The 27,764-nt window shown below is 39.6% G+C and overlaps 1 protein-coding gene across 1 annotated transcript; it reads left to right on the top strand.

Moving 5' to 3' along the window:
- Positions 1–19,736: 19,736 nt before the first annotated feature.
- Positions 19,737–25,656, top strand: LOC145877282 (uncharacterized). Its single transcript, XM_082972581.1, has 2 exons — positions 19,737–20,376; positions 23,939–25,656. The coding sequence occupies exons 1-2, from the start codon at positions 20,274–20,276 to the stop codon at positions 25,075–25,077; spliced, it is 1,242 nt and encodes a 413-aa protein (XP_082828707.1). The 5' UTR covers positions 19,737–20,273; the 3' UTR covers positions 25,078–25,656.
- Positions 25,657–27,764: the final 2,108 nt, after the last annotated feature.

Genomic DNA, 27,764 nt, shown 5'->3' on the forward strand with positions numbered 1-27,764 from the left:
CTCGTTAGCACGTCTAGCTCCGTCAGCTCGTCTAGCTCGTTAGCACGTCTAGCTCGTTAGCACGTAGGACGCACTGATTGGTGTCACCTCGTTAGTCAGTATGTGTTACACCTGTGCTGGCTTGTCCATCTCGTTAGTGGGAAGGTGTTTCACCTGAGCTGGTCCAGGTTCTATTTAAGAGTGTCTGGCCCAGTGCTCCAGTTGTCTTGATACATGTGGAGAGTCAACACCTTTAGTTGCTCCACCTTTTTGGTTTACTTCCTGTCTTTAAGTTTGGTGTGGGATTTTCTTTTGTTTTCCTCTTCTTGGGCAGATTTAGTGGGTCTCATGGTGGGTGTCTTTTAGGTCCCAGTTGTTGTTACTAGTCAACTTCCAGTGGACACCCCATAGTGTCTTTCAGAGCCCCTCCTAAAAAACAAGTTATATTTTGGGTTGGATATAGCATCATATTGTTGATATTTTAATCAATGGCATTTCCTTACAATGCTCATTAGTCTTTCAGTTATTGTTTTTTATCCTCATATTTGTGTACTAAATATTTCTGATTATTTTCATAGTTTTTTCCTGTGAAGCCATTGTGTTGCGTCCATGTCTGACATGTGCTGTATAAATAAAGCTTGATTTGATTTGAACATATTGTAAAACAAATTAACCCAATGACTGACCAATCAACAAACTATTGGTCCACCTTAGTATGAAAACTGTATCAATCCCACTTTTCCAGCCTGCTGAAGGCGTGGTGGAGTGGTAAACACCACCCCCGGCTCTACCAGGGGCTTGAGGTGGTCTCCCACAGCTCTGCTTATGTCATGTTCTGTGGCCTTGCTGTTCCATTTCTGACTGCCCCTGCAACACAGAAACACATTTAGTCATATTATATAAAACACTCAAAGTAAGAGCGTCTGCTAAATCACTTAAATGTAAATGGATATGGAGCATCTATGGCCTCAGTTACACCTGGCACCTAAATGTGACTTCTGTCATCTGATCACTCCAAGCTGCATTAGGTTCAGATCTACCAGGATGGGCCTTTGACATAGTCTGGATGCAGTCAGGCCACTGATTATGCATAAGCAATGTAAAGAGATGGGGTGAATGAGTGGAAAAGTACATTTGACACAAATTACCTTCATAATATCAAAGAACAAATGTGTGTGCCTGAGGGGAAATTAACTTTCATACAGCCAACAGGGATGAGAAATTACACCAATATTAGTGGATAATTTGCACTAATGTAAATAAACATAGATGGAACATATTCCCTTTAGCTGACGTGATGAACCGCTAAGGGAACATAAATATTTACCATCTAAACCATGTGTGACCTCTCACCTCTCTGGCTGTAGAAGTGTTCTTCCTAACCAGTCCCTCAACAGCTCTCTGACTGAGCTCTACCCTCACTGGGTCTTCAGAGGAGAGGAAGGCTGAGGAGGGATGGAAGGATGAATGGATCAGTCAGTCAATAAAGTGTAGAGCTGCTGTCTGACAAATTCACTATTTTAGTAGTTCATTAAAGTAAATAAGGCTTTATGACTGCTGAATACCAACTATCAATCACTTAGATCATGTATTTTCAGGTAGAGATACATCCTTGGGACGTCCATAGCCCATTGAAGTTGACATTTAAAATGGTTAAGGTAGGGGTTAAGGTTAGGGTTTAGGGTAGGGATGTCCCAAGGATCCCAGATAGCATTGACCATTGTGCATTCTTCGTCTCTTTTACATAGCAGGTGATGGGTTCTGACTTCTGAACTTGAAAATATTAAATATCCTTATTATGTGAAATTGAATGAAACAATAATGTATGTTGATGCTAATATGATGTACAATATTCCATGATGTTTCTATATGATAACAATACAGTAATATATTTAATATGATGTACAATATTCCATGATGTTTCTATATGATAACAATAGAGTAATATATTTAATATGATGTACAATATTCCATGATGTTTCTATATGATAACAATAGAGTAATATATTTAATATGATGTATAATATTCCATCATGTTTCTATATGATAACAATAGAGTAATATATTTAATATGATGTATAATATTCCATGATGTTTCTATATGATAACAATAGAGTAATATATTTAATATGATGTATAATATTCCATGATGTTTCTATATGATAACAATAGAGTAATATATTTAATATGATGTATAATATTCCATGATGTTTCTATATGATAACAATAGAGTAAAATATTTAATATGATGTACAATATTCCATGATGTTTCTATATGATAACAATAGAGTAATATATTTAATATGATGTATAATATTCCATGATGTTTCTATATGATAACAATAGAGTAATATATTTAATATGATGTACAATATTCCATGATGTTTCTATATGATAACAATAGAGTCATATATTTAATATGATGTATAATATTCCATGATGTTTCTATATGATAACAATAGCGTAAAATATTGAATATACAATTTTTTTAACAGTTTCACAAATTCATTTTAATTAACTTAATCATTATGATTCAACATCAGTTCACCGTCTCACCTCATACTGTATTGGAGCAGCAGCAGCTGACTGCCCAGTTCAACGTCAGTTCACCGTCTCACCTCATACTGTATTGGAGCAGCAGCAGCTGACTGCCCGGTTCAACATCAGTTCACCGTCTCACCTCATACTGTATTGGAGCAGCAGCTGCTGACTGCCCGGTTCAACATCAGTTCACCGTCTCACCTCATACTGTATTGGAGCAGCAGCTGCTGACTGCCCGGTTCAACATCAGTTCACCGTCTCACCTCATACTGTATTGGAGCAGCAGCAGCTGACTGCCCAGTTCAACATCAGTTCACCGTCTCACCTCATACTGTATTGGAGCAGCAGCAGCTGACTGCCCGGTTCAACATCAGTTCACCTTCTCACCTCATACTGTATTGGAGCAGCAGCAGCTGACTGCCCGGTTCAACATCAGTTCACCGTCTCACCTCATACTGTATTGGAGCAGCAGCTGCTGACTGCCCGGTTCAACATCAGTTCACCGTCTCACCTCATACTGTATTGGAGCAGCAGCTGCTGACTGCCCGGTTCAACATCAGTTCACCGTCTCACCTCATACTGTATTGGAGCAGCAGCGGCTGACTGCCCGGTTCAACATCAGTTCACCGTCTCACCTCATACTGTATTGGAGCAGCAGCGGCTGACTGCCCGGTTCAACATCAGTTCACCGTCTCACCTCATACTATATTGGAGCAGCAGCAGCTGACTGCCCAGTTCAACATCAGTTCACCGTCTCACCTCATACTGTATTGGAGCAGCAGCAGCTGACTTGATCGTTGATACTAATCATCATGTTTGAATCTGAGAGTAAATAGAGCCGACTACACTCTAAAAATGAAGGGTTCAACTGGAGTCGTTCTCAGATCCCCTAAGAACCGTAGGGTTCTTGGTCAATGAAAAACAGCCCCAAAAGGTTCTTCAAAGAACTTGTTAGAAGGTGGGTTCATCGAGGAACCTCCGTTGTTGCTGGACTTCTTCCGGGAACTTCGCAATTACAACTGGAAACGATGGTGACAAGTTTGGATGCGACAACAGTTAAAAAGGTTAAGTTGGGTTGATGTTTGGCTCTGAATATGTCTCGAAATAATGTATTATAATAAAATAACATACTAATAATGAATAACGAAGACAATGATAGTTTTCTGTGAATATCTTCCATAACGTTACTATAGTTAATTAAAGTTAATATTAGAAAGCCGGGTTTGACCGTCGGCGTTGTATGAGCTACAGTACAGTACCGTTAGCTAGCTAGCTAACGTTATGTCCTAACTAGGCACAACTAGGTTTGGATTATTTCCTCAACTATATTCTTTCCCATATATTGTATATCGTTTCCATAAAGACAACATGGCTTTACACTCATTAACGTAAGTTTCCAATCTAGAGCAGTTCTCATTTTTGTGATAATGAACTAGCTAACGTTAGCTTCGTTAACTAACTAACTAAGTAAGGACGGTGACCTGTCCAGACGAGATGTTACAACGAACTGAATCGTCAATGGAGGTCTTCCTCTTTATATAGCCTGCTACAGCATGCAATACTATTAACTCACAAGGGGGCATAACGTGACATGGACAATACTATCCCATTTTGGAAACGTTACATGTACAATACTATCCCATTTTGGAAACGTTACATGTACAATACAATCCCATTTTGGTAACGTTACATGGACAATACTATCCCATTTTGGAAACGTTACATGTCCGCCCCCTTGTGGAGGGAAATTAATATCTTAGATGGTAGCTGTAGATGGGATTCAAATGCATAATGGTATTAATACAGTGTCTAGACTACCTCTTTTGTATAAATGCCCTTCAGAATCCAAACACAGTATTGCCACGCAGCAAAATGTTGAGTATAATCTTTCAAGTCAGCCTGTCACACAATGCTATTCTCAAACATAACTAATCAATTAGTTGTTTTTCAACAATATTTTAACCTGCAGGAATATTTTCACATTTCTATCTCATGGTTAGTTCCTAGGATAATGCAACTCATACATTTTTCATTACTTCTAAAATGGGGTACAGGTTTAAAATAATTACAGGTTTAGAATAAGTACAGGTTTAAAACAAGTTTCCATAAAGCCAACATGGCTTTACTCTCATTAACGTAAGTTTCCAATCTAGAGCAGTTCTCACTTTTGTGATAATGAACTAGCTAACGTTAACTAACTATTACAGGTTTAAATCAAGTATATGTTTAAAATAATTACAGGTGCACCTTACTAGCTTATACTATATCATAAATGGTCTTAACTAGTAAACACAGATTCTAGTTTTCATTCAGTTCACAGATGGCTGGCTGGGCTTTACACCTCCAAGGCGGCGGCGGCGGCGGCGCCCCCCCCCCCACCCCCACCCAGGAATACACACTCAGAGCCTAAAAACTCCACTTTGCGTGCTTCGCTCACATTCTTTTTTTTTTTTTAACTACGTTCGAGATGTGGTATCCACTCGGCTCGCTGCCTCTCAGATCAAAGGTGGGACCATCTGCTCCGTTCCTGAAGTGTGGTCTCCCTGAGATCCCAAGTTAGAGGGATCCCTGGTGCACCATTTACCCAGGTCACCAGGAGCGGTCACCAAGTCAAGATTCACATCCCCAAATGTGGTGATTAATTTCTTTAACATCAAATGAGGAGACAAACTTATCACACAAGTCAGAGTTATACTTAAACTAAATCTTTATTAACTTATTAATAAGGGAGCAGGTCAATACAACACGCAAATATAGGGTGAATCAATTGAGTGCTCTACGATAATGATGGCTGGTCGACGAATCACTCCCAGATGACTCGTTGAGAACCACGATACAAAAGTACAAAGGTATTTTAAAGCCAAGATACACCCCTTTCAACCTACATGACAAACAACCGATGAATAGAATGGGTCACAAGCTTAAGATTTGTATGAAAGATGCTTCTAATTCTCAGCAGACAGTATCTGCTGTAAAAACAGTACTCTTTGTGTAGAGACCAGGGTCTGGCCCTGGGGTCATCTCTCCCTGGTACCATATAGAACAGAAACATTAACTCATGTTCTGGAATGCAGTCTCTTTAGGTTTTATCACCCAAAAGACATTGTAAATCTCCTGTCAGTGTTTTCTCCCAGAGGCCCATCCTCAGTAGAACACAGACATAATAGTTATAAGAACCCTCTATTCTGTTGCATAAAACAACCATTTGATGCAATAAAAGTATTATAACAAAGTTGCAGTTTTGCTCTCTGTGTCCACTGAAAGTTGACTAGTAACAACAACTGGGACCTAAAAGACACCCACCATGAGACCCACTAAATCTGCCCAAGAAGAAGAAAACAAAAGAAAAACCCACACCAAACTTAAAGACAGGAAGTAAACCAAAAAGGTGGAGCAACTAAAGGTGTTGACTCTCCACATGTATCAAGACAACTGGAGCACTGGGCCAGACACTCTTAAATAGAACCTGGACCAGCTCAGGTGAAACACCTTCCCACTAACGAGATGGACAAGCCAGCACAGGTGTAACACATACTGACTAACGAGGTGACACCAATCAGTGCGTCCTACGTGCTAACGAGCTGTACGGGCTAACGAGCTAGACGGGCTAACGAGCTAGACGGGCTAACGAGCTAGACGGGCTAACGAGCTAGACGTGCTAACGAGCTAGACGTGCTAACGAGCTATACATGCTAACGAGCTAGACGGGCTAACGAGCTAGACGTGCTAACGAGCTATACATGCTAACGAGCTAGACGGGCTAACGAGCTATACATGCTAACGAGCTAGACGGGCTAACGAGCTAGACGTGCTAACGAGCTAGACGTGCTAACGAGCTAGACGTGCTAACGAGCTAGACGTGCTAACGAGCTAGACGTGCTAACGAGCTAGACGTGCTAAAGTCCAACCTCAAAACAAAATGGAAAAACCAAAGACTAACACCTTAATAGAATGCTTACCACCAACAGAAAACAACTTCCATTTCACATTATAATCAACTACAATGCTTCACCTTCACCAATATAAACATGGTGTCTACTGGCTGTCAACAATTAAAAACAACAAGAAAAAAACCCTAAAACGCTTCTGGAACACATTTTTTATATTTTTTTCCCCACTAGCTTCTAGAACTCTGGTCCCCTTGGAACGAAAAATACGGAAAAGAATAAGAGATAAAACTCATCGCCAAAAAACCAGTCAAAATAAATTGTAATCAATGGCACTGGCTAACGCAAAACGTATTAACTGCCCACAATCAGCAACCAAGTTGTCCTTACCAGGGACATGTCTCATTTCGAGCTTCTCTCTCTTCTCAGGGTTCACTAAATAGGCATGTTGTTGGATCGGGGCCCAGTCCCCAATGTCATGCTCTAGTACATTTGGGTTGGCACATCTGAGAATGAACCCTGATATTCTAATAGCAGGGCAACAATGTCAATATAATTGTACCAAAAATTGTCAGTTGGTTGCATAAATAAATATTTGGTTGCATAGTCCTTTTTTCAAGGTATTTTCAATGACATTTTTCTAGGTGGGATATCCCCAATGTCAAAACACAGTTTTAACATGTACAAATCAATAACCAATATGCAGAAACAGTTTGTGATAAATTGAAAACCTAAACATAACATGTGCTACATACACAAACATCTGCCACAATAATCATATTACTTTTTAAAAACAAGCTCCTTATAAACTGCACAAGCACCAGAAACACTGTTGTTTTGACAAGTAGCAATAAATCACTGATATCGATTAAGGGTGAAATCAGGTTGTACGTGATGTTGAAACTAGCACAACTAAAAAAACACATGGAAATGGGAGATGTCTTTTACCTCACTGATTAGAGGACAACCAGCAGAAGACAGTCAGCTACATTTTGGAGTGAAACATTTAAATGTAGGGGTCGCTAAACAAAGGAACACAACATTTATGTCATCACTCATCGATATCATGTTGAAATCAATTGTGTGAGAGGAGGGAGATGAGGTTGCACGTCCTGTTAAACTAACAGCTAAAAATCCACATGGAATATGGGAGTAATGTGTACATCCCTGGTTAGAGGACAATTTGTAGAAAACAGCTAGCTACATTTTGAAGTGTTGCATTTTGATTCCAGTGGGTCACCAACATGGTCACCAACTCTTTTTTTGTTAGTCACTTTTTGTTAAATCACATAAATAGTAACTCTTCCATTTCAGAGCCTGGATTTTCCCCCTGAGGTTAATATCCATATCATGTTGAAATCAATAGAACAGGGGACAAACGTTTAGGGTTCTACATTGTGACATCATTAAAATACTCCTTCTACAATGTTAAAACATTCTACATTGTGACATATCATTGATATCATGAAACAACTCCATGTATTTTCTGATGTTTGATCAGATGTCTTTTATCAGAGTATCTCTTGTTACATTGATCACAGCTATAAGGTTTCTCTCCTGTGTGTGTTCTCTGGTGTAGAGTCAGAGTGCTAGATGTAGTAAAACTCTTCCCACATTGATCACAGCTATAAGGTTTCTCTCCTGTGTGTGTTCTCTGGTGTTGAGTCAGAGTGCTAGATGCAGCAAACCTCTTCCCACATTGACCACAGCTATAAGGTTTTTCTCCCGTGTGTGTTCTTTGGTGTATCTTCAGTTTGCCAGATTGAACAAAACTCTTGCCACATCGAGTACAGCTATAGGGTTTCTCTCCTGTGTGTCTTCTCTGGTGCATCTTCAGTTCTCCAGATTGAACAAAACTCTTCCCACATTGAGTACAGCTATAGGGTTTCTCTCCTGTGTGTCTTCTTTGGTGTATCGTCAGATGGTTAGATTTTAAAAAAAACTTCCCACATCGAGTACAGCTATAGGGTTTCTCTCCTGTGTGTGTTCTCTGGTGAAGAGTCAGATTGCGCAAGCAAGTAAAACTCTTCCCACACTCATCACAGATATAAGGTTTCTCTCCTGTGTGTACTCTCTGGTGTGATATCAGGCTGCTTCGATGAGTAAAACACTTCCCACATTGATCACAGCTAAAAGGTTTCTCTCCTGTGCGTGTTCTCTGGTGTAATTTCAGGCTGGTTGAATGAGTAAAACTCTTCCCACATTCATCACAGCTGTATGGTTTCTCTCCTGTGTGTGTTCTCTGGTGTGTTATCAGGTTGATTAGCTGAGTAAAACTCTTCCCACATTGATCACAGCTAAAAGGTTTCTCTCCTGTGTGTGTTCTCTGGTGTAATTTCAGGCTGGTTGAACGAGTAAAACTCTTCCCACATTCATCACAGCTAGAAAGTTTCTCTCCTGTGTGTATTCTCTGGTGTGATATCAGGCTGCTTCGATGAGTAAAACTCTTCCCACATTGATCACAGCTAAAAGGTTTCTCTCCTGTGTGTTTTCTCTGGTGGAATTTCAGGCTGGTTGATTGAGTAAAACTCTTCCCACATTCATCACAGCTATATGGTTTCTCTCCTGTGTGTGTTCTCTGGTGTGTTATCAGGTTGCCTAGTTGAGTAAAACTCTTCCCACATTGATCACAGCTAAAAGATTTCTCTCCTGTGTGTGTTCTCTGGTGTAATTTCAGGCTGGTTGAACGAGTAAAACTCTTCCCACATTCATCACAGCTAGAAAGTTTCTCTCCTGTGTGTATTCTCTGGTGTGATATCAGGCTGCTTCGATGAGTAAAACTCTTCCCACATTCATCACAGCTATAAGATTTCTCTCCTGTGTGTGTTCTTTGGTGTACAATAAGATGGCTAGATGTATCAAAACTCTTCCCACATTGAGTACAGCAATAAGCTTTCTCTACTGTGTGGCTTCTCCGATGAATTTTAATGCCTGATGAGGTGAATCTCTTCCCACAGTCAGAGAGGTTAATTATCTTCCCTGTGGGTCTCTGCTGGTGTTTCTTGAGGAGTTCTGATCTGGAGAGACTCTTCTCTGCCTCATCAGCATCATGAGGTTGTTGAGGCTCCCCAGAGGATCCACGATAGTCCCGTCTCTCTCCTGTGTGAATGACAAAGTCATACAGATGGTTAAAGGCCCACAACAGCAGAAATCCACTGTAAAAGGTCATGCCAACAGCGTAGCCATGATGTTGAACAACAATTGACATCTGTAATGAATGTAATGATTACTTGACATTTGTCTTAAAATGAGCAACAATAGTCATATTTTGTCTTGTTTTCACATTAGTAGTAACATCTAAGATTGGAGGCCCTTTTCTATGTTTGCTGGTGAGAAAAGATGTTTGCTCAGGGGAGTAACCTCCATTACCAGGTTGCTTATGAGTTCATTTCACACTACTTTGGATTATAATTGTCAGGCTCGCTTGAATCTCCTGCTTAATATAATGTTTGTGTCGTCATCGCAAATCAACCGCTTTGTACTTAAAAAACACTTCAACCAGTAAAATGCTCTTTGGCTTTTCCATCAGCCTGACAATGAGGGTTTGTACACTGTTTGCCAAATTGGCCCATAACTTCACCTAACAACAACATAGACCTACTGTAGGACCCATAACTTCACCTAACAATAACATAGACCTACTGTAGGACCCATAACTTCACCTAACAATAACATAGACCTACTGTAGGACCCATAACTACACCTAACAACAAATATAGGAAAATAGCTCTGTGTGTTGAACAATAGCCTATCCATCAAGGAACAGTTCTCTACACATTATGAGCTAAGTATCTCCGTTTCCAAACGGACTAACGAGACCCTACAGTAAATCAAGCAGACAATAACACATTATAAACATCAATTTGTTAGGGATGTTGGATCCAACGTGGAGCACGGCATAACTGTCTTTACCAGAGTAATGAATGAAGAAGCACTTTGGTTGTTGTTGCATGTCGTGATGTTTGTCATGTGACTGGCATTCAGAAAAGTATTTCCTGGATCTTCTGATAGTTGATCATGTGACTGTAACTAAACATCTACAGTATTAAGTATTATGTGTAATTATTGAAGAACTGCGTTAATGACAGTATCCATTTGAGTGTTGTCAATAAAGCTAAGATTAAAAAAAAAAAAAATGTATTTCACCTTTATTTAACCAGGTAGGCTAGTTGAGAACAAGTTCTCATTTACAACTGCAACCTGGCCAAGATAAAGCAAAGCAGTGCGACAAAAACAACAGAGTTACACGTTGGATAAACAAACGAACAGTCAATAACACAATAGAAAAATCTATATATAGTGTGTGCAAATGGAGTACGGAGGTAAGGCAATAAATAGGCCATAGTAGTGAAGTAATTACAATTTAACACTGGAGTGATAGATGTTCAAGTAGAAATACTGGTGTGCAAAAGAGCAAAAAAACGTAAATAAAAACATGGGGATGAGGTAGGCAGTTGGATGGGCTATTTACAGATGGGCTGTGTACAGCTGCAGAGATCGGTAAGCTGCTCAGATAGCTGATGCTTAAAGTTAGTGAGGGAGATATATGTCTCCAACTTCAGCGATTTTTGCAATTCGTTGCAGTCATTGGCAGCAGAGAACTGGAAGGAAAGGCGGCCAAAGGAGGTGTTGGCTTTGGGGATGACCAGTGAGATATACCTCCTGGAGCGCGTGCTATGGGTGGGTGTTGCTATGGTGACCAGTGAGCTGAGTGAAGTCGGCCTAGCAAAGACTTATAGATGACCTGGAGCCAGTGGGTTTGGCGACGAATATGTATACCAGGTCGATTAGAAAGGCCTGCTCGCAGAAGTGTTCTAGGGAGCATGTGACAGTGATGAGGGGTGGCCGTTTGACCGCAAACCCATAACGGATGCAGGCGATGAGGCAGTGATCGCTGAGATCCTGATTGAAAACAGCAGAGGTGTATTTGGAGGGCAAGTTGGTCAGGATAATATCTATGAGGGTGCCCATGTTTACAGATTTAGGGGTTGTACCTGGTGGGTTCCTTGATAATTTGTGTGAGATTGAGGGCATCTAGCTTGAATTGTAGGACGGCCGGGGTGTTAACCTCACTAGGGTAGGGGGCACTGTTTTCACCTCCGGATGAAAAGCGTGCCAAAGTAAACTTGGTAGATTTGGATAGAAAACACTCTAAAGTTTCCAAAACAATGTCTGTGAGTATAACAGAACTGATATGACAGGCGAAAACCTGAGAAAAATACATCCAGGAAGTGGGATTTGTTGTTGTTGTAGTTTTCCATTGACTGCCTATACAGATTCCATTGACTTAGGTCTCAAATTGCACTTCCTAGGGCTTCCACTAGATGTCAACAGTCTTTAGAAATAGTTTCAGGCTTGCATCCTGAAAAATGAGAGTGTAAGACCACTCTGAATGAGTGGACCATTCAGTATCTCAGAGATTTTTCATGCGCGAGACCGAGAGCGCACCTTTCTTGTTTACCTTTTATATTGACGACGTTATTGTCCGGTTGAAATGTTATATATTATTTAGGCTAAAAACAACCTGAGGATTGATTATAAACATCGTTTGACATGTTTCTACGAACTTTACTGATACTTTTCGGATTTTTCGTCTGGCTGTAGTGACTGCCTTTGAGCCTGTGGATTACTGAACAAAACGCATGAACAAAACGGAGGTTTTTGGATATAAAGAGAGACTTTATCGAACAAAACAAACATTTATTGAGTAAATGGGAGTCTTGTGAGTTGCAACGATATGAAGATCATCAAAAGTAAGTGATTCATTTTATCGCTATTTCTGACTTGTGTAACTCCTCTACTTGGCTGGTAACTGTTTGTAATGATTTGTCTGCTGGGCGCTGTTCTCAGATAATCGCATGGTATGCTTTCACGGTAAAGCCTTTTTGAAATCTGACACCGTGGTTTGATTAACAAGAAGTTAATCTTTAAACCGATGTATAACACTTGAATGTTTTATGAATTCTTATAATGAGTATTTCTGTTTTTGAATTTGGTGCTCTGCAATTTCACTGGATGTTGGCCATGTGGGACGGTAGCGTCCCACACCCCCTAGAGAGGTTAAGCATATCCCAGTTTAGGTCACCTAACAGAACAAACTCTGAAGATAGATGGGGGCCAATCAATTCACATATGGTGTCCAGGGCACAGCTGGGGGCTGAGGGGGGTCTGTAACAGGCGGCAACAGTGAGAGACTTATTTCTGGAGAGATTCATTTTTTTAATTAGAAGCTCGAACTGTTTGGGCTTAGACCTGGAAAGTATGATAGAACTTTGCAGGCCATCTCTGCAGTAGATTGCAACTCCTCTCATTTTGATGGAAAATGTTGTAGTTGGGGATGGAAATTTCAGAATTGTTGGTTATCTTCCTAACCAGGATTCAGACACGGCAAGGACATCAAGGTTGGCGGAGTGTGCTAAAGCAGTGAGTAAAACAAACTTAGGGAGGAGGCTTCTGATGTTAACATGCATGAAACCAAGGCTTTTACGGTTACAGAAGTCAACAAATGAGAGCGCCTGGGGACACACAGGGCCTGGGATAACCTCTACATCACCAGAGGAGTAGGATGAGGGTGCGGCGAAAGGCTTTCAGAACTGGCTCCCTCCCTCTAGTCAGGTTATGTTGACGACTGGCTCCCTCCCTCTAGTCAGGTTATGTTGACGACTGGCTCCCTCCCTCTAGTCAGGTTATGTTGACGACTGGCTCCCTCCCTCTAGTCAGGTTATGTTGACGACTGGCTCCCTCCCTCTAGTCAGGTTATGTTGACGACTGGCTCCCTCCCTCTAGTCAGGTTATGTTGACGACTGGCTCCCTCCCTCTAGTCAGGTCATGTTGACGACTGGCTCCCTCCCTCTAGTCAGGTCATGTTGACGACTGGCTCCCTCCGGTCAGGTCATGTTGACGACTGGCTCCCTCCAGTCATTTGTGTGTTTAAATTATTTAATCAAACACCGTGCTTAAAGCATCAGACAAGTTCAGTACATATAGTTGATTTTATTAAAACACATGGGGTGATTGGTAGAAAGAACAGATGACTCTTGGTTGACCAAGATGTATTTTAGTTGGGGACAGCACTAGAACATGATGTTGGGGCTCCCGAGTGGCGCAGCGGACACTGCATCTCAGTGCTTGAGGCTTCACTACAGACACCCTGGTTCAAATCCAGGCTGTATCACAACCGGCCGTGATTTGGAGTCCCATAGGGCGGCGCACAATTGGCCCAGCGTTGTCCGGGGTAGGCAGGCATTGTAAATAAGAATTTGTTCTTAACTGACTTGCCTAGTTAAATAAAGGTTACATTTAAATACATTTAAAAAATAGAGTTTCATGACAAACCATTTTTTACAAATCCGGCAAGGCACCAATTTTGAGACGGGTTTAAAACAAAGGTTTCAAACCAATTCATGAATGTAATTGAATCTAGGTATGTCTTGCCTTTAATGTGATGGCATGAAAAACAATTGGCTGAATACTATACAATGACTTATCAACAGCTCTAATAATTTGCCTCCACAGGAAATCTACACTGGCAATTTTAGAATATACTATATAGCCCAGAAACCTGGTTAAACTATCATTATGACATCATGGATGAATTCTAGAATATACTATATAGCCTAGAAACCTGGTTAAACTATCATTATGACATCATGGATGAATTCTAGAATATACTATATAGCCTAGAAACCTGGTTAAACTATCATTATGACATCATGGATGAATTCTAGAATATACTATATATCCTAGAAACCTGGTTAAACTATAATTATGACATCCTGGATGAATAAATTTGAGTGGTTACACTCCTCCTTCCCCCATCCCTCAGCTGTTTACCAAACCAAGCCTCTGGGCAGCCATTTTGTTACTGTTGAAAAAACCCACACAACCCAGCAATCTGCCGTTCATACAACAACAAAACTGTAATTCCACCACTGTTTTGGTTATAAGATGATTATGGGGTTGGAGAAATGTAACTACTTTCAAATTCATAGACAGACCTATGGATGCAAGGACTGACCATCCATGATATCAACATTATAGTTTTAACCATGTTGAGGCTATACAGTGTTGGTTTACATTTCTAAACATTGGAGTAAAAAAAAGCTTATTTGGGGTTCTGATGGGGTACAACAGTTGAACTAAGCTCATGAGGCATGTGTTATATTCTTCAAGAATCAATGGTTATACATAAATAATTTTAAAAGTCTAAATATGGATGTAGCTGTTGAATATTTCCGCTTTAACACCACACATCAGTTCAACAACTGCAGAGTTTGTGCCTCTGTATTTAAGACAGTACTTACTAGTGTTAATCAGGGAACGGTTTCTCAAAACCATCTTATGGCTAAGTTCACCGTTAGAACCATTGGACGCCTTAAGATGCGTTTGGGAAACCGGGCCCAGATGTCCAGTTTCCTCCTCTTCATCTTCTTCCAATGTGACAGTCATCTCCCCCTCCTCCTCTTTCACCCCATAAACTGCATCCTCCTCTTTCTCTTCCTCCTCGTCTTTTACTGTAACATCCTCCTCCTCTTTCACTCTGAACGGGTCTTCCTCTTCTTTCACTGAAACGTCTTTCTCCTCTTTCACTCTGAACGCGACTTCCTCTTCTTTCACTGAAACGTCTTTCTCTTCTTCTTTCACAGTTACAGCCTCACCCTCCACTTGTTTTTGTATTGAAACAGCCTCCTCTTCCTTCTCCTCTTTCACGAAAACGTTCAGCCACAGTCCCTCTTTCTCCGTCCAGCAGACCTCTTCTTTAGCAGGAGGAGAGTAGCTTAGTGAGCGCATGGTCGGGGATGTTAGCTAGCTAGGCTAGTGCTAACTTAACCAGCCCGCTAGCTGATCAATAACAAAAACACCGTAAATATGAAATTAAAACGGATAACTAACTAGACGACAGAAGTGGGTTTAAAACACAGTGGCTAATATACACTAAAGCATCTAAAGAGCTTTATTGGTTCGGCTATTTTGTCTACAAGCTACCGAGGTGGCTGAATAACTGTTGCTGCTGTTGAATGAAGCGTTCCGTCCACTAGATTATACGTCACACCAACAGCATTACCTTAAATTCCCAGACCGCCATCTGCTGACTGGAGTGGGTAACGCAGTTGAGTAAAATGTCAATTTTATTTTCAGACAAGTTTGATTGTAGGAAGATTTTTTTACTCACCAGTGTAACAACACAGTGTGGTTAAACACTTAGTAAGCTAGTTGTAGTCACGATCTGGTTCCCTATAAGGACAAACAGTTATGTTTTTTGCGTTATTACAAATGTATTGTAATGAAACAGCAGGGAACAGGTCTCGAACCCTCGACCTTCAAGCCCGAAGTCCAGCGCGCTATCGACTGTGCCGCAAAAGCTCGAACGGCAGAGTCAATATCCGTGCTTATAAACCCAGGGTCGTTACAGTATTAACTTATTTAGGGAAATCTTCTAAACTACCCACAATGCACTATTTTCCAACGTCATATGTATTATCAACTCTATGCTACCGGGTTTGTATGCCAGTGTAACGGTGTAATGAAGTTACATTTAAAACATTTATTTAACCTTTATTTAACAAGGCAAACCAGCTAAGGACAAATTCTTATTTACAATAACGGACCCGTGTCTGTAGTTTTGATCCCGGGTCTGTAGTGATGCCTCTACCACTGAGATGCAGGACCTTAGACTGCTGCTCGTGTGTTTACATTACATTCAGTGATAAAGGTATGGGATTCTGGGTAATCCACAGCAGATTTATGGAGAATTTGAAAATTGGGTGGTCCTGGGATAGAAATGTATAAAGTTGACATTACATCATAAAATCCACCTTTTACATCATAAATTAGCAATTTATGTTTTAGTAACTTCTGTTGTTGGTTTGGCCTCTCTTTATATGTTATTTGCCGAATCTCAGTTTTACATGTGGGTTTTATGCTAAAGTTCCCTCTATCAAGTTGGTAGCAAACTGGAAAATGCATCTTCTTTAGGAGTGCTATTTATATCCTGATCATTCATCCACACTGCATCTTCTTTAGGAGTGCTATTTATATCCTGATCATTCATCCACACTGCATCTTCTTTAGGAGTGCTATTTATATCCTGATCATTCATCCACACTGCATCTTCTTTAGGAGTGCTATTTATATCCTGATCATTCATCCTCACTGCATCTTCTTTAGGAGTGCTATTTATATCCTGTCGACTACTGATCATTCATCCACACTGTGTGTCTCATCAATGCAGGTAATTTATGACATGTATAAAGTATGTGTTTTATAAACTCATGAACACCAGCCAGTTTATCACCCCGGTTCTGTTAGTTTAGGTGGATTATACTTGTTCACCACCAGAGGGGGACATTGAGTAATATTTCAGGTTAATTTGATATATTTTGATACTAAAATGGATGACAGTTTATTCTGTTGTGAATATGAGATTACACATGGAAACTATGTATTTATTTTATTATAGTAAATTAGGAACTATTAGGAACTGTTAAATCCACTATATGATCATAATAACTTTGACAGACATCTTGATAGTTTTTTGTTAGTATATTATAGGGCAGATTTATGGAGAATTGCTGTGGGAGTGCTATTTATATCCCGTCACTACTGATCATTCATCCATACTGTGTGTGTCCCATCATTGCAGCTTTGGAAATAAATGAACTGTCCATCCATTGCTCCTTCCTGTGTTGACTCACTGACTTGAGGGACGGGAACAGGAAGGTCGATATCTAGCTCAAGCTTCACCTCATACCTTTCATGAACTGTGTGGTTGTGTTATCTAGAGGGAACCCGTTAGCACGGTAGGCTCTGGTGCCTTCTTGCTGTGGGCTCAAATCGACAGAGGAAATCAACCTGCTTGCTACTTTTTGTTTTGTCAACTTTTCATTAGGGATGTTATGTTTGATACCGGAGCTACGAGGCCTGCGTCCAAATCGCTAAGCAGTAAACTTCAAAGCAGTGTACCGATGCCTGTATCACTTTATCAGCAGCACGTCATCAATGGCGTCTGAAGCTTCATTTGATCAAACAACCACCTGATTGGTTTGGTATTGGGCTTGTTCGACACTGCAGGCGACTGCCGACTGACTGATCTACACATCACCTTACATCATAAATAACTACTCATTATTATTTATAAATCAGTCAGCCAGTGACCATTTACCCACAATGCAGCATGGATTTGATGCTCTCGAACACGGCCAGTGGTTTAGTAGATGACAAAAAGGCCACACTGCGCATGCGATTCGGTGCTCAAACCTGTTGAACCTACATTGCCGTTCAAAAGTTTGGAGTCAATTAGAAATGTCCTTGTTTTCCATGAAAACATTCATGAAATGAGTTGCATAATGAATAGGAAATATAGTCAAGTCTTTGACAAGGTTTTAAATAATGATTTTTAATTGGAATAATAATTGTGTCCTTCAAACTTTGAATCCTCCATTTGCAGCGATTACAGCCTTGCAGATCTTTGGCATTCCAGTTGTCAATTTGTTGAGGTAATCTGAAGAGATTTCACCCCATGTTTCCTGAAGCACCTCCCACAAGTTGGATTGGATTGATGGGTACTTCTTACGTATCATACGGTCAAGCTGCCCCCACAACAGCTCAATAGGGTTGAGATCCGGTGACTGTGCTGACCACTCCATTATAGACAGAATACCAGCTGAATGCTTCTTCCCTAAATGGAGCTGTGCTTTGGGTCATTGTCCTGGTGTAGGAGGAAGTTGGCTCCAATTAAGCACCGTCCACGGTATGGCACGGCTTTGCAAAATGGAGTGATAGCCTTCCTTCTTCAAGATCCCTTTCACCCTGTATAAATCTTCCACTTTACCACCACCAAAGCACCCCAGACCATCACATTGCCTCCACCATGCTTGACAGAAGGCGTCAAGCACTCCTCCAGCATCTTTTCATTTTTTCTGGAACTCACGAATGTTCTTGTTTGTGATCCGAACACATCAAACTTAGATTCGTCTGTATATAACACTTTTTTCCAATCTTCCTCTGCCCAATGTCTGTGTTAGTTTGCCCATCTTAATCTTTTCCTTTTTTAAAACGGTCTGAGATATGGACTTTTCTTTGCAACTCTGCCTAGAAAGCCAACATCCCGGAGTCGCCTCTTCACTGTTGACGTTTAGACTGGTGTTTTGCGGGTACTATTTGATAAAGCTTCCAGTTGAAAACTTGTGAGGCGTCTGTTTCTCAAATTAGAGACTAATGTACTTGTCCTCTTGCTCAGTTGTGCACTGGGGCCTCCTTCCATTCTGGTTAGGCCAGTTTGCGCTGTTCTGTGAAGTGAGTAGTACACAGCATTGTACGAGATCTTCAGTTTCTTGGCAATTTTTCGCATGGAATAGCCTTCATTTCTCAGAAATAGAATAGACTAACAATTTTCAGAAGAAAATGATTTGTTTCTGGCCATTTTGAGCCTGTAATCGAACTCACAAATGCTGATGCTCCAGATACTCAACTAGTCTAAAGAAGGCCAGTTTTATTGCTTCATTAATCAGAACAAAAGTTTTCAGCTGTGCTAACATAATTGCAAAAGGGTTTTCTAATGATCAATTAGCCTTTTAAAATGATAAACTTGGAGAATATAAAATATAGAATATATTTTGATTTGTTTAACACTTTTTTTGGTTACTACATGATTCCATATGAGTTATTTCATAGTTTTGATGTCTCCACTATTATTCTACAATGTAGACAATAGTTAAAATAAAGAAAAAACATTGAATTTGGAGGTGTGTCCAAACAATTGACCGGTACTGAATATGCATTGTGGAGGAGAACTGATCCTAGATCTGTACAAAGGCATAACATCTACAGCAGGAACAACTGTCTGTGTTAAAAAGGCCCAGCTGGATTGAATTGAGCCATTTAAAATGACATTTAAAATGACATATTTGAATGTGAAATGATTTTCGGCTAAAATATCCTGGTTGTGGGTAAAGTTTATTTATTTTATACAGTCATTTTAGCTCATCTTTATCAAGGGTATCAATAACTAGGTGCTTATTTTGATATCTAGTTATTTGACTGAATCAGAAATACAGATGTGGAGTAGATGTAGAGTTTGTTTTAAATTCTCATAAAAAAATGAACTAATCAAACAACACTTGTTGCTCTTTGTACGTGTTGATATAATATTAATATTTAATGGAGAGAAAAAAAACGTTTCCCTAAACTGCTTTATAATATTATAATTCAATGAAGAATAAAAATAGTTTTCCCTCCTCAACTGCGTTTCCTCCCTCCAGACAGCAGATGGCGATATGTGTCTTTCAGGCGATATTTCTAGTGTGACGTATAATCTAGTGGACGGAACGCTTCTTCAACAACTGCAGCCACCTCGGTAGCTCGCTAGCCGACAAAGTCGGAACATTCAAGTTCTTTAGACAATTTCGTGGTTTATTTGTCACTATGATTTAAACATACTTATGTGGAAACAACTAGCTACCCATTTAATGTAAATTTACGTTGTAAGTCAACTAGCTGGCTGGTTAAGTTAGCACTAGCCTAGCTAGCTAACATCCCCGACCATGTGTTCACTAAGCTACTCTCCTCCTGTTAAAGAAGAGGAGGTCTGCTGGACGGAGAAAGAAGCTCTCGTGAAAGAGGAGGAGGAAGAGGAGGCTGTTACAATACAAAAACAAGTAGAGGGTGAGGCTGTTACCGTGAAAAAAGAAGAGAAAGACGTTACAGTGAAAGAAGAGGAGGAAGAGGAGGCTGTTTCAATACAAAAACAAGTAGAGGGTGAGGCTGTTACCGTGAAAAAAGAAGAGAAAGACGTTACAGTGAAAGAAGAGGAAGACGCCTTCAGAGTGAAAGAGGAGGAGGATGTTACTGTGAAAGAAAAGGAGGAAGATGCAGTTTTTGGAGTGGAGGATGAAGAGGGGTGAGATTACTGTCACATTAGAGGAGGACGAAGAAGAGAAGACTGGAGATCTGATTATCACCAGTAAATACAGTGAGTACTATCTAATAAAACAGGGGCATTGATCTGATTAACACCAGTAAATACAGTGAGTACTATCTTATAAAACAGGGACATTGATCTGATTAACACCAGTAAATACAGTGAGTACTATCTAATAAAACAGGGACATTGATCTGATTAACACCAGTAAATACAGTGAGTACTATCTAATAAAAGAGGAACATTGATCTGATTAACACCAGTAAATACAGTGAGTACTATCTAATAAAACAGGAACATTGATCTGATTAACACCAGTAAATACAGTGAGTACTATCTAATAAAACAGGGACATTGATCTGATTAACACCAGTAAATACAGTGAGTACTATCTAATAAAACAGGAACATTGATCTGATTAACACCAGTAAATACAGTGAGTACTATCTAATAAAACAGGGACATTGATCTGGTTAACACCAGTAAATACAGTGAGTACTATCTAATAAAACAGGAACATTGATCTGATTAACACCAGTAAATACAGTGAGTACTATCTAATATAACAGGGACATTGATCTGATTAACACCAGTAAATACAGTGAGTACTATCTAATATAACAGGGACATTGATCTGATTAACACCAGTAAATACAGTGAGTACTATCTAATAAAACAGGGACATTGATCTGATTAACACCAGTAAATACAGTGAGTACTATCTAATAAAACAGGGACATTGATCTGGTTAACACCAGTAAATACAGTGAGTACTATCTAATAAAACAGGGACATTGATCTGATTAACACCAGTAAATACAGTGAGTACTATCTAATAAAACAGGGACATTGATCTGGTTAACACCAGTAAATACAGTGAGTACTATCTAATAAAACAGGGACATTGATCTGATTAACACCAGTAAATACAGTGAGTACTATCTTATAAAACAGGGACATTGATCTGATTAACACCAGTAAATACAGTGAGTACTATCTAATAAAACAGGGACATTGATCTGATTAACACCAGTAAATACAGTGAGTACTATCTAATAAAACAGGGACATTGATCTGATTAACACCAGTAAATACAGTGAGTACTATCTAATAAAACAGGGACATTGATCTGATTAACACCAGTAAATACAGTGAGTACTATCTAATAAAACAGGGACATTGATCTGATTAACACCAGTAAATACAGTGAGTACTATCTTATAAAACAGGGACACAAACTCTGCAGTTGTTGAACTAATGTGTGATTTTTAAAAGAGCATTCTACACTTGAATATGTTTTTGTACTGTATGAATTGTCCATGACGCCCTCCAGTGATTTTGTAAAAAACTTTTCCCGTTGAAAAGTGATATAATAATAAATGAAAACAACTTAACTTTATTGACAACACCCAAATGGATACTGTCATTAACGCGGTTCTTCAACAATTACACATAATACTTAATACTGTAGCTGTTTAGTTACAGTCACATGTTCAACTATCATCAGCTGATCCAGGAAATCATTTTCTGAATGACAGTCACATGACAAACATCACGACATGTAACAACAACCAAAGTGCTTCTTCATTCATTACTCTGGTAAAGACAGTTATGCCGTGCTCCACGTTGGATCCAACATCCCTAACAAATTGATGTTTATAAAGTGTTATTGTCTGCTTGATTTACTGTAGGGTCTCGTTAGTCTGTTTGGATACAGAGATACTTCGCTCATAATGTGTAGAGAACTGTTCCTTGATGGATAGGCTATTGTACAACACACAGAGCTATTTTCCTTTATTCAGGACATTTAGAATGAACACATTACAGAGTAGCCTAGTGGGATTATTCACAAAATTATCTGGTGATCAGGTTATGAAATGTCACGACAGACATTTTAGTTTCCATGTTTCACTTGAAATATTTAATATATAGTCTTAGGTCTATGTTGTTGTTAGGTGAAGTTATGGGTCCTACAGTAGGTCTATGTTATTGTTAGGTGAAGTTATGGGTCCAACAGTAGGTCTATGTTGTTGTTAGGTGAAGTTATGGGTCCTACAGTAGGTCTATGTTGTTATTAGGTGATGTTATGGGTCCTACAGCAGGTCTATGTTGTTGTTAGGTGAAGCTATGGGCCAATTTGTTAAACACTTGGTGTACAAACCCTTATTGTCAGCTTGATGGCAAAGCTAGCCAAAGAGCATTTTACTAGTTGAAGTGTTTTTTTTAAGTATAAAGCAGTTGATTTGCGACAATAACACAAACATATTAAGCAGGTGATTCAAGCGAGTCTTACAGTTATAATCCAAAAGTAGTGTGAAATGCACTCATAATCAACCTGTAAATGGAGGCTATATTTGCTGTCAGCCTATGAGAACTCCCCTGAGTTTCCCCCACAGTGCTGAATTAGTGAATAGACACAGAGCTTAATGTGAGTTTCCTTGAGTAGCACTCCTGATCTTGCGCTCTAATATTCAGAATGCTTTGTGAAAAACTAAAATCTTTGTTCACTATTTTTGCTCCATGCAGATATTCTACATCCATAACTAGTGGTTTCCTCATTACCAGATATACTACATCCATAACTAGTGGTTTCCTCAATTTCCAGATATACTACATCCATAACTAGTGGTTTCCTCATTACCAGATATACTACATCCATAACTAGTGGTTTCCTCAATTTCCAGATATACTACATCCATAACTAGTGGTTTCCTCGTTACCAGATATACTACATCCATAACTAGTGGTTTCCTCATTACCAGATATACTACATCCATAACTAGTGGTTTCCTCATTACCAGATATACTACATCCATAACTAGTGGTTTCCTCATTACCAGATATACTACATCCATAACTAGTGGTTTCCTCATTAGCAGGGAGGAGTTTCTGTAATCAAATTGTGTGCGCATTGCCCTCGTGCTGAAAGGACCTATATTGGAGACCAAAAGTCATCTGGCACACTGCTTAGAGTTACAACAACTTTAATAACTTATTTGTAGTTACTACTAATGTGAAAACAAGACTAAATATGACTTGTTGCTAACTTGACTGTCTTAATTGTCAAATAATTTAACAGATATGAATTGTTGTACAACTTCACGGGTATGCTCTGGGCATCACCTCAAATAAACAGTCTCAGACCTGCAGACCTGCTGTTTTCAACTCTCTAGAGACAGCAGGAGCGGTAGATATACTCTCAATGATCAGCTATGAAAAGCCAACTGACATTTACTCCTGGGGTCCTGACCTGTTGCACCCTCGACAACTACTGTGATTATTGTTATTTGACCATGCTGGTCATTTATGAACAATTTAACATCTTGGCCATATTCTGTTATAATCTCCACCCGGCACAGCCAGAAGAGGACTGGCCACCCCTCATAGCCTGGTTCCTCTCTAGGTTTCTTCCTAGGTTTTGGCCTTTCTAGGGAGTTTTTCCTAGCCACCGTGCTTCTACACCTGCATTGCTCGCTGTTTGGGGTTTTAGGCTGGGTTTCTATACAGCACTTTGTGACATCAGCTGATGTAAGAAGGGCTATATAAATACATTTGATTTGATTTCTGCTGTTGTGGGCCTTTAACCGTCTGTCTGACTTTGTCATTCACACAGGAGAGAGACGTGACTATCGGGGATCCTCCTGGGAGCCTCAACAACATCATGATGCTGAAGAGGCAGAGAAAAGTCTCTCCAGATCAGAACTCCTAAAGAAACACCAGCAGAGACCCACAGGGAAGAAAACTCACTGCTGCTCTGACTGTGGGAAAAGATTCAACACTTCATCAGACCTTAAAATACATCAAAGAATTCACACTGGAGAGAAACCTTACAGCTGTGATCAATGTGGGAAGAGATTTACCAGATCTAGCTATCTCACTATACATCAGAGAATACACACAGGAGAGAAACCATATAGCTGTGATCAATGTGGAAAGAGTTTTGGTGCATCTGGCTGTCTGACAAAACACCAGAGAACACACACAGGAGAGAAACCTTATAGCTGTAGTCAATGTGGAAAGAGTTTCTGTATATCTGGCTCTCTGACTGAACACCAGAGAACACACACAGGAGAGAAATCTTATAGCTGTGATCAATGTGGGAAGAGTTTTTCTCGGCAATACAGCCTGATAGTACACCAGCGGACACACACAGGAGAGAAACCTTATAGCTGTGATCAATGTGGGAAGAGTTTTACTACATCTAGCTATCTAACTATACACCAGAGAACACACACAGGAGAGAAACCTTATATCTGTGACCAATGTGGGAAGAGTTTTTCTACATCTAGCAATCTAACTATACACCAGAGAACACACACAGGAGAGAAACTTTATAGCTGTAGTCAGTGTGGGAAGCGTTTTACTTGGCTAAACAACCTAATATCACACCAGAGAAGACACACAGGAGAGAAATCTTATAGCTGTGACCAATGTGGAAAGAGTTTCGGTACATCTGGCTGTCTGACAAAACACAAGAGAACACACACAGGAGAGATACCTTATAGCTGTGGTCAATGTGGGATGAGTTTTACTCAGTCAACCAGCCTGACATCACACCAGCGGACACACACAGGAGAGAAACCTTATAGCTGTGATCAATGTGGGATGAGTTTTACTCAGTCAACCAGCCTGACATCACATCAGAGAACACACACAGGAGAGAAATCTCATAGCTGTAATCAATGTGGGAAGAGATACTCTAATAAAAAATCTCTGACTAAACATCAGAAAATACATGGAGTTGTTTCATGATATCAATGAAATAATGTAAAATGTTTTTAATATTGTGGAAGTATTTTAGTAACGTCACAATATAGAATGTTTTAACATTGTAGTAGCAGTATTTTAAGGAATGTCAGAATGTAGAACCCTAAATGTTCAGTTGATATTAGCCTCAGTGGAAAGTAAAATCCAGGCTCTGAATTGAAAGAGTTACTATTTATGAGATGTAACAAAAAGTGACTAACAAAAATAGAGTTGTGTTACACTTACCACGTTGGTCACCCACTTGAATCAAAATGCAACACTTCAAAATGTTTAGGTTTTCAATATATCCCAAACTGTTTCTGCATATTGGTTATTGATTTGGACACGTTAAAACTGTGTTTTGACATTGCGCTATTCTCATTTAGCAAAATGTCATTCAAAAGACGTTGAAAATAAGACTATATATATGTTCGCTTGTAGTTCAAAGTGAAAGTTGAAAAGATGTATTTTCGGGTCGTTCTTTCAATGACTTGAAAACAACTTAATTTCAAGGTACTTGCAGCCTATACATAAGGACGCAGTGTAATAAATTGGTCTATAATAAAAAAAAATGTAACAATCTTACATCACTCCAGTATTTATTTACAACATCCAAGTGCTATATGTCTTTATTCCACTTCTGAAGAAGCAGGTCTCAAATCACCTCATATTTCAAACATTCAGCCTGACAAAAGATACGTGTTTTATTATTCCATGCCTCACCCTTAAGTTAATTATTGCCAATACATATTAACAAAGGGGTGTACATTTGCTTTTCATATTTCATATTTACAATTCATGTAACATTTAGACATCATAATTATTGATGCAACCATCATTATCCTGCTTTTAGAATATCAGGGTTCATTCTCAGATATGCCAACCCAAATGTACTGGAGCATGACATTGGGGACTGGGCCCCGATCCAACAACATGCCTATCGAGATATTGCAGGAGTTTGCTCTTGAAATCAGACATGACTAATACAATTTGATTTTTGTTTGGGCTTGTTCCAAGGGGACGAGAGTTCTAGAAGGTAGTGAGTTTTAGGAAGACGAGAGTTCTAGAAGCTAGTGAGTTTTAGGAAGACGAGAGTTCTAGAAGCTAGTGAGTTTTAGGAAGATGAGAGTTCTAGAAGCTAGTGAGTTTTAGGATTCTATAGAAAGAAAAAGGAGAAAAATTATATGATTGTATATTATTATTTAGAAGTACGTTTTTTTTCTTGTTTTTAATTGTTGACAGCAAGTTGTTTTCTGTTGGTGGTGAGCAAACTTGTCCAACAAAAATATAGGATATATTTGTTGTCATAAGGGGGAAGGTGCTACAGGCTTTGGTTTTTCCATTTATGTTTTGTGGTTGGACTTTAGCTTGTTATCACGTCTAGCTCGTTAGCCCGTCTAGCTCGTTAGCACGTAGGACGCACTGATTGGTGTCACCTCGTTAGTCAGTATGTGTTACACCTGTGCTGGCTTGTCCATCTCGTTAGTGGGAAGGTGTTTCACCTGAGCTGGTCCAGGTTCTATTTAAGAGTGTCTGGCCCAGTGCTCCAGTTGTCTTGATACATGTGGAGAGTCAACACCTTTAGTTGCTCCACCGTTTTGGTTTGCTTCCTGTCTTTAAGTTTGGTGTGGGTTTTTCTTTTGTTTGTCTCTTCTTGGGCAGATTTAGTGGGTCTCATGGTGGGTGTCTTTTAGGTCCCAGTTGTTGTTACTAGTCAACTTTCAGTGGACACTGAGCGCAAAACACTGACAGGAGATTTACAATGTCTTTTGGGTGATAAAACCTAAAGAGACTGCATTCCAGAGCATAAGTTAATGTTTCTGTTCTATATGGTATCAGGGAGAGATGACCTCAGGGCCAGACCCTGGTCTCTACACAAAGAGTACTGTTTTTACAGCAGATACTGTCTGCTGAGAATTGTAAGTATTTTTCATACAAATCTTAACCTTGTGACCCGTTCTATACATCTGTTGTTTGTGTAGGTTGAAAGGGGTGTATCTTGGCTATAAAAGACCTTTGTACTTTCATCTGGGGGTGATTCGTCAACCAGCCATCATTATTGTAGAACACTCAATTGATTAACTTTATATGTGTATGTTGTATTGACCTGCTCCCTAATTAATAAGTGAATAAAGATTTAGTTTTAGAATAACTCTGACTTGTGTGATAAGTTGGTCTCATTTGATTTTAAAGAAATTAACAACCACATTTGGCGATGGGGATGTGAATCTTGACTTGGTGACCGCTCCTGGTGACCTGGGTAAATGGTGCTCCAGGGATCCCTCTAACTTGGGATCTCAGGGAGACCACACTTCGGGAACAGAGCAGATGGACCCACCTTTGATCTGAGAGGCAGCGAGCCGAGTATAGATGAGCATGAGATAGAAATGTGAAAATATTACTGCAGGTTAAAATATTGTTGAAAAAAACTCATTGATTAGGTTTGTTTGAGAATAGCATTGTATGACTGTGATATGAGAGTTGTGTGACTGAGTCTTAATCTGATGTTTGGATAGTAACAGAGATCTGTAGTTCCTCACAGAGATCTATAGTTCTTCATATAGAAATATGCTTAATCAGATGATTGACATTTTACATTTTAGTCATTTAGTAGATGTTCTTACCCAGAGCAACTTAGAGTAGTGAACGCATACATTTCATACATTTGTAATTTTTTTGTACTGGCCCCCCGT

Source organism: Salmo salar, unplaced genomic scaffold (genome assembly GCF_965601325.2).
Source record: "Salmo salar unplaced genomic scaffold, fSalSal1 ptg000781l, whole genome shotgun sequence".
In the NCBI taxonomy this organism is placed as follows: Eukaryota; Metazoa; Chordata; class Actinopteri; order Salmoniformes; family Salmonidae; genus Salmo; species Salmo salar.